Genomic DNA, 8,294 nt, shown 5'->3' with positions numbered 1-8,294 from the left:
GCTGCTAGAGTGTTGTGACTTTTTAAGTAACTTCCTGCAATGTACATTAATGCAGAACAGCTGCTGAACAGCTCCTGGTCAGTACGCACACCTGTTGCTGTACCAGCCAGAAGAGAATGTGAGAACACCTGGGATAGCTTCTTCCAGAGAAACCTGGTTTAATTTTGATTTGTGTGAACAAAAGTTGTAATACTTCTCTGGGCCTTTTCCTGCCCTCTTCTGAGTTATCCAGGACCAGTAGGGTTCTCAGGAAAAACTTGCTCTCAGAGTCATCTTCTTAGGGCCTGGTTTGTGTGTGCGCCTTTGGAGCCTGCCACGTCATTGCTCGTTGAGTCACAGAGCAGTAGTGTTTTCTAAGCAAAAAAGTTACTATGTTGTTTTTTCATCATACGGTCCTATAAAGGATGGAACTAGAGAACGGCGGTTATCCAGTAACAGAGAGTGCTTACTGGATTTGGAGTGGTGGAGGCTGCTGCTGTTCAGCTGCCTCTTGCTGTCCTTACATTCTGTGTCATAGGACTGTGGGATCATTCCTGTTAAAGGGGACCCCAGGAGCTCACTTCACCCTGGCTGTGAAATGGTTCTGTTACTCAGAACCATGTTTCTCCAGCATGGTCTTGAAAACCTCCAAGGGTGAAGACTGTGCAACCTTTCTGGGCAACCTCTTTCAGGGCTTGACTGCTCCCAGACTGAAAAATCATCAAATCATAGGATGGGTTGGGCTGGAAGGGACCTTTAAAAGTCATATAGTCCCAGCCCCCTGCAATGAGCAGGGACATCTTCAACCAGATCAGGTTGCTCAGAGCCTGGTCCAGCCTGACCTTGAATGTGTCCAGGGGTGGGGCATCTGCCACTCTGGGCAACCTGTGCCAGTGTAAAAAATAAATAAATAAATAAAAAATCTTCCTTATATCTAGTCTGAATCTACCCTCTTAGTTTAAACCCATTACCCCTTGTCCCATTGCTACAGGCCCTTATACTGTCCCTATCTTTCATATAAGTCCCCTGTAAGTATTGAAAGGTCACAGTAAGGTCTCCCTAGAGCCTTCTCTTCTCCAGGCAGAACCACCCCAACTTTCTTGGCCTTTCCTCATAGGAGAGGTGCTCGATCCTTCTGGTCATTTTTGTGGCCCTCAAAAAGCTTAAACCTTTTTTTTTTTTCCCAGCTTCTACCCCGTGTCTCTCATCCTCCTGCCTACGCACTGCTGTGGAAAGCCTGAATTTTCCTGGTAACTTCTGGCAGGTTCTGGCCAGTTGCTGTTAGGTCTTCCCAAAGCCTTCCCTTCTCCAAGCTAAACGAGCCATTCCCTCAGCCCTTCCTCCCAGGCACATGCTCCAGCCCCTCACTAGCACATTGGTCCTCTGCTGAACTTGCTTGGATTTGGCAGGGGGGGCACCGGGCCCCAAAAGAGCACGCAGTAGTCAAGATGAGGTCTCCTGAGCGCTGAGGGGGCTACTCTCCTCATCTACAGCCACGGTCCTGTTCAGCCAGCCTGAGAGCTGCTGCTCCTGGCCCAGCTCTTTGCCTGCCAGGGTCCCAGAGGTGACTGAGGGACCCCCTGTCTGTCATTGCAGGGGTGTCTTCCTTGGCAGCGCAGGACTCTGCCCTCCTTCTTGCTCAATTCCATCAGGCTGCTGCCCAGCGTGTCGTGGTCCCTCTGCATGGCAGCCTTGCCCCAACGGCATCAACTGGATTCCCCCCACTTTGGAGTCATCCACAAACTGCTGCTGCCTCCAGAGCCTCAAGGGAGGTATTGGGCAGATAGCAAGGAAGGTATCAGGACAGACCCTGGTGTTCCCCACCAGGTGCAGTCCAGCCCACGGACTAAGGCACTCGGCCTGAACATCCAACCGTTTTTTCCGCCCACCTTGTTATCTAAACTGCAACATCCTAACTTGGGTACAAGAATATTGTGTGAGACCGTGCTGAAAGCCTTGCTAAAGCCAACATGAAGAACATCTACTGCTCCTTCCCTTGCCCACAAGTTGTTTTGTTGTAGAAGGCCATTGACTCAGGCATGGGTTACCCTCAGGAAATCCATGCTGACTGTTCCCAGTCACTTTCTCCCGCATGTGCCCAAAATCATGCTCTGGAATCACTTCCTCTGTGATTTTCCCAGGGACTGAAGTGATACCATCTGGCCTGTGGCTTCTCAGATGGTCCTTCTGGCCTTTTTTGAAGATGGGTGCAACATTTGCCTTTCTCCAGTCATCAGGGAGATGTAAAGAGTGATTATACCCCTAGTTACACAATTCTAACTTTACCCAAACACAGCCATTTTTACATGGGATAACTGTTAGCCATCACCGCACCAGCCAACGCTCTGCTCCCCAGCCTGTGTTCTTACCTTCCGTTACCTGAGGTTGTGATAACGTTGTCAACACGTAAAAATCTCAGGACTGGGCAGCTTGAGAAAAGATCTGCAAGATGTGAGCTTTACAGACCTGCCCCTGCGTTTATTTTACTGCTTGATCATTTCAGACAGAATACTGACCACAGTGATCGAAACCCACCACTGACCAAACCCCACCACTGAACCCTCCATCTACTGCTGTAATTACACAATTAGCACAAAGTCTGGTTACCTGGAAATGTTGGAGTCGAATTCTGTCAAGCATTGCTGTGTTTGACTTACATTCAGTTAAACATCTAAATTTTTCAGTGAACCTTAGAACAGTACAAACTGTCACAGGCTCTATTTAGAAGGCAGAACTTAAGGCTGCTGCTGGTTAAATGGGTGCAAATGTTGCTCAATTAAACCAAACCTCCAGGAGCAGAGCAAGGCAGGTGATCAGGTACGAGCAGTTCAGCTTCTTTCCTACGCTGGGAGCAGCCCAGAGCCTGACCCCCGGCTGCTGGGCAGGCCTGAGGATCCTCAGGGTGCTGAGCAGGAGCAGGATGTAGTCACTGAAATTGTTTTCTCTAGAGTGGCTTTCTCCTAAACAAACAAACAAAAAACCAAACCAAACTTTAAAAAAAAATAAATCGCTATTTTATGAGAACTGGCAGAGCAGGGCAGGGCCAGCGAATGAAGTGTTGCCACTCCAGCCTGGGGACAGTAATGGCTGCATCTCAGGACATGTTGTGACACATTGTGACCTCGGTGGGACGGGCCTTGGTGCGGTCACGAGCAGGATCAGAGCACAGTGGGAGCTGTGGCACAGGTGGCTGGTGGACAGCCAGGAGGCAACCTCCAGCAGGAGAACTGCAGCTCTTGTCTTGGGGCAAACAAAATGTGTCGCTGTGGTTTTAATGTCTGTGGGCTGCTGCCATCGACATGAACTGCTTCACGTGACCAAGTTTGCCTTCCGTAATGAAAAGGTACTGTTAAATTATGCAGGCCTACAAAGCGAGGGTGTTGGGTCAGTGAAACCCAAGGTTCAAAATCTACCCATTGTTCAGGCACCAGCACCCATCCAGGGTGGTTTTCTGCAGGACTGCAAGTAGGCGTGCGAGTGGCGTTAGCCAGCATGACCGATTCTTCCTATTTTGCCACAGCAGGACCAGCTAGAACTGAAACGCTCTACATTTGGTCTGGTCCTCCTCTTAAAAAGAATTATCAATGCATTTAATTATGGTAGGAGGGAGGTTCTACAAGCTGTTCTGCTGCTTTTTTGCAGTCTCTCTTGGTGCCACTTAAGCTTTGTTAGTCCTTTTACTCATGGGCAGGACAAGCTAGAGGCTTTGCTGCACCTTCTTCTGTATCTAGCATATCGCTTCTGTTTTGCCCAGACACGTTTTTCCTCCCCCCGTGACTGTCAGCAAACTATCTCCAGTATGTATCAACCTATATATTTGGTGGGTCAAACTGGCACATCTATGGGAAGGAAACATTTTGCAGATGTCATGGCTTAGTCCTGCGGCAAAGCAGCTCAGGCACTCCGGTCAGCAGACTGAGAGCAAACTCTGTCCAAAGAGGGCACTAAATATTAATGCTAACGATGGGTACAAACTTAACTAACTGCAGCTGGATCAAGTTATCTATGCATCTGAGACTAGTTTTAAATCAGAAGTAGCTTGCTTTTTGCCAAGACTAGTATCAACTGAGGACGATTACAGGCTACCCAATACTGTGTTTGCTCCTCTTACCAGAATATTACTATTTCGATTGGATGTGATTCTGTCACTTACATGCTTAGGAATATTTCCCTGTAAAAAAGCGATGCTCTGAAGATAAAGCATTTGGTTTAAACAAGTGGCCATAATATTTTGATTTGCAGATGCCTGTAGAATAAATGAAAATGCTGTCTGGCTTTTCTTAGACCTCTTTTGTGGAGCATATAACAGCTCCAACCTGGGCTGTTGACAGATTAAGCAGTTTGCTATTCCTAGGATTTAAATTACTAATATAAATGGTTTCCAGTATTTAAGGAATCAAAGTAACTGTATAAGCACTTATCTATTGTAATAAGCTTTTCAGAGTGACCAAGAACAAGCATGTTTCTGCTTACTCAGTGCCACAGGGAGTGTGCTGGTGCACAGGGAATCACAGAGGCTTACTTAAAAAACAAACCCAAAAAACAACAACAAACCAACAAAACCTCCTCAAAGGTTTGGTCTTTGTAAGACACTGACTTGTAAAACTTCAAAGGGCAAATTGTCCTGTTGAATGAATGATCATGTAAAGTAAACCAGGAGCCCGGCTCTCAGGCTGCCTTTTGCTGATTCTGAATCTTGTCACCTCCCCTCTGGAATACTCTGGGGTTCCCCCCACCCCCCCGGCTGGTTTTTTGAGGCTGTTACTCTTCCAGCTTACCTGTTAAAAGAGTTTGAAGAGATGCCTAACGCCATGTGTGGCAGCTACGACAGACAGCTTTCGGCCTTTCCACAGCAAGGCTGTGAGTACGCGTTTAGGATGAGAGAAGAACCAGGAGTGGCAGGCAGCAGCAGCAGGGGCCGTTGGTAACAACATTCTTCCTCCTGCACAAGCAGAGGGAAGAACCAAGTGCTGCAAAAGACAGGTGCCGGCCAAGACAGGGAATATTCTGGTGCATCGGTGAATTCCCAGGCACTGCAACAGGGCTGTCGCTACACAGTAGCTTAATGTACAGAGCAGAGAGGAGGGCTGCGTACATGGCAAACACTGAGGGGCACCGTGGATCCAGCCCTGCCAGAACTACCTCCTCAGAAAACACCTGAGACAGATTTTCTTAGACCTTCCTTGCTTGTGTCCAGTAACAGTCAACTGCATTAAAAGGTATATACTGATCTTCAAACTTCCCACAAGGAGGTAACAACAGCACAGAAGAAAACTCTTCCCACAGCATCACACTTGAGTCTGATTCTAACGTGTGGTGGCCACAGATTAAACCTATGTGGACCAGGTATCACAAAACCAAACACATCTAGCTTAGAAGAGCCAGTGGTGCATACCCCATAGAGCAAGAGACAATATGTAACCGATATTTAGCGCGAGAGGGTTTGCCACTGTGAAGTGTTATTTAATGCAAGCCCCATTGCATTGGTAATTAGACCTGACACCGACTTTGGAGCCATGTGGTGAAGATTTAAGAGAATACTTTCACACAAAATCAGTTTCTCCCTCCTAATTGCTGCAGCTGCGAGCCAAGAGCACTGATGAATACTGAGCCCTGGGCCCTCCCCCCCAGCCCACCCTACACATGTTTTGATGCCATTCTCTACTGTCCTGCTCTCCCCTTCTCCCACCCCAACCTCCCACCCTGCCGAGCAGCTTATCAAAGGGAATCCACACAAGCGCGCGTCACCTCTCTTTCCTAGCACCCTTTTTCCATCAGGACCCACCTCCTTTCTCATCCTCCTGGTGATGCCCCAGCAGCTCCTGCACCAGGCTCTCTTCACCTCCCTGTTCTGACAGGGCAGCCCCCGCAGACGCAGCACCCTTTCGTGTCCCAGGTGTCGGTAAAGCCATTTACAGCATAACACTGCTCCGAGAGCTCGGGCGCCTGCCTTCTGGCTCTGGAGGTCTCCTAAGCAAACTACAAAGCTGCTGCTGCTCGTCCTGTCTCCGAGCCAAAATAAAAGTGATTTCTGATCTCTTGAGGATTAGGAGCAATGTAGCCCAGTCTGATGCTCGGTGCCAAGGAACTGTCATCACTTAGGGTCCAGGTCTTCCGCACCAGTCTTACGTGTTATATAGTCTATGAGGCATTAAGGGTATTTGTTAATCACATGGGTAGAGCCCTTCCACCTTGCAAGGAGTTAAAACCACACTCTCAACTCTTGAAAAAAACCACAACCTCCCCTTCCGCCACAGCTTTCTGCTTTTTCCAGGTCACTTCTCTCCAAAGGCTTCCCACACCCCCCCCCCATGCTCCACCACAAACACAAGCTACCTCAGAGCTTACTCTCTGCTGTACGTACTGCCTTGCCCTCTGCAAAAACGGGCTCAGCGTGCACCCCGGCCCAGAGTCAGCGCGTCTGCAAACACGCACGTCGGTGCGTTTGCCTCCCAGACCTGCCCTAAAGCCGCCTATGGGGCAGGGGGACCCGGAGCCCAGTGCTGCCCGCGCTCACTAGCGGGGGGGTCCGAGGGGGCGGTGGGGCACGGCACGGCCCCCCCAGCGCGCCGGGTCCGATGCTGCGGCTTCGAGGAGGCGGCATCGGTCACCGAGCCGGGAACCGGCGGCAGCTTCGCTCGCGATTTGCTTCCCGGTTTTACGACCAGCAAAGGGAACCGCTGGGGTGAAGAGCCGGAACGCGAAGTCCCGCACCGTGAGGAGGCAGCCACCGCCGTAAGAGGCGAGGCGGCCGCATGCCCCCCCGGCTCCCAGCCCGGGCACGCCGACCGTCCCCCGACGGCACGGAGAGGCTGGGCCGGGCGCTCTGCCGCCGCACCCCCCGCCCGCTGCAACCCCCCCTCCCCTCCCCGTTCGATCTCGCCGTAAATCCGTTTCCGTAAAAATCACATATATATATTTTTTTCTTACAATAAACAAATACAGTGCATCATCTCAGCTGCGCGGCGCCCGCGGCCGGGCTCCGCGCGGGCCAGCGCGCACCGGACGCCACCCGCGGCGGCCACCGGCCCGGCGCTGCCGCTCTCCGCCCTTAATATATTAACGCGTGATGGAACGACCCGCCCCGACCCCCCGCCATCCGCCCCGACCCTCCGCGGGGCAGAGGCGGGGGCGGGCAGGGCCGCCCGCGGGGCTCCGGCGTCTAACGGCCCTTCTTCCCCAGGGCGGTCCGGGCGTGTTTGAGCTGTTTGGCCGCCTGCATTTTGGAGAGGGGACAGTACTTGATGGTGTGGGCATTGTCGCCGCTGGCGCCGCAGAGAGGGCAGGTGTAGCGCCGCAGCACCGGGCAGAGGACGCGGCCGTCGGGTCCCTTGAGGATGTGGGTGGTGTAGAGGGCCACGGCTTCCTTGTTGTTCCGGCAGAAGACGCAGACCTGCAGCTCGGGCTTGAGCAGGCGGGAGGCGGCCCGCGGGTGGCTCGGCAGCCGCCCCGCCACCACCAGCCCGCCCCAGGCGTGCGGCGAGCCCTCCCGGCCCGGGTGCTCCCCCGAGCAGTCGAAGACCACGGCGGCGGGGCCGCCGCGCCCGGGGAAGGGGCTGAAGTCGGCGAAGCGCTCCTCCAGCAGCCCCTCGCCGTGGTGGTGGTGGTGATGCCCGCACAGGTCCAGGTCGTGCAAGTCCAGCGCGCCCTCGAAGTACGGCCCCGCCGCCTCTTCCTCCTCCTCCTCTTCCTCCTCCTCCTCGGCCGGCGGCACGGCGGCCGCCACCACCACCGAGGGGGGCTCGGTGCCGAAGCCCTTGCCGGGGCGCACGGCCTTGGTGATGAGCGTGGCCAGCCCCAGGTAGTCGTTCCAGGAGTTGAAGACGTTCCCGCAGGCGCTGTGACTCCGGCCGCCGTAGCGGGCGCCCGGCAGGCACTCCACGGGGGGGAGGTGCCGGTGCTGCTCCAGCTTGCCACCGGGGAAAGCCTCCATGGGGGCGCAGCCGCCCGGGGGGCGCCCACTCCCCCGAGCGCGGTGCGGGGCTGCGGTGCGGGGCTACGCTGCTGGGCCGGGCGCCCGTCCGCCCCGGGCCGCTCCCGCCCGCCGCTCGCGCCGCTCGCGCCGCTCCCGCCTCTGCGAGCGCGCGGCCGCGCGGCGCGCCTCAAATAGAGGGCGGCGGCGGCGGCAGCGGGGAGGGGGGCGGACTCTGCGCTCCCATTGGCCACCGGCCAGAGTCCGCCCCCGCTCATTGGCTGGCGGGCGGCGGGGAGGGGCGGGGGAGTGCCGCGCCGGCGGCGCAGGTGTGGCGGCACGCGCGGGCGGGGCGGTGGCGGCGGGGCGGGATGGAGCCCCTGAGCTCCCGCCCCCGGGCAGA

At 54.4% G+C, this 8,294-nt stretch overlaps 1 protein-coding gene across 1 annotated transcript; it reads right to left on the bottom strand.

The window, feature by feature from the left end:
* Positions 1 to 6,872: 6,872 nt before the first annotated feature.
* NANOS1 (nanos C2HC-type zinc finger 1) lies at positions 6,873 to 8,045 on the bottom strand. The gene has a single exon (XM_037401416.1). It carries the CDS (start codon positions 7,910 to 7,912, stop codon positions 7,142 to 7,144), a length of 771 nt encoding a protein of 256 aa, XP_037257313.1. The 5' UTR covers positions 7,913 to 8,045; the 3' UTR covers positions 6,873 to 7,141.
* Positions 8,046 to 8,294: the final 249 nt, after the last annotated feature.

Source organism: Falco rusticolus, chromosome 9 (genome assembly GCF_015220075.1).
Source record: "Falco rusticolus isolate bFalRus1 chromosome 9, bFalRus1.pri, whole genome shotgun sequence".
Classification (NCBI taxonomy): domain Eukaryota; kingdom Metazoa; phylum Chordata; class Aves; order Falconiformes; family Falconidae; genus Falco; species Falco rusticolus.
Note: the sequence above shows the minus strand (reverse complement) of the source record. Positions and strands in the feature narration are given on the sequence as shown.

Bases quoted from the DNA above. Each gene is read 5' to 3' on its own strand.
- NANOS1 (XM_037401416.1), bottom strand. From the start codon at position 7,912: ATGGAGGCTTTCCCCGGTGGCAAGCTGGAGCAGCACCGGCACCTCCCC.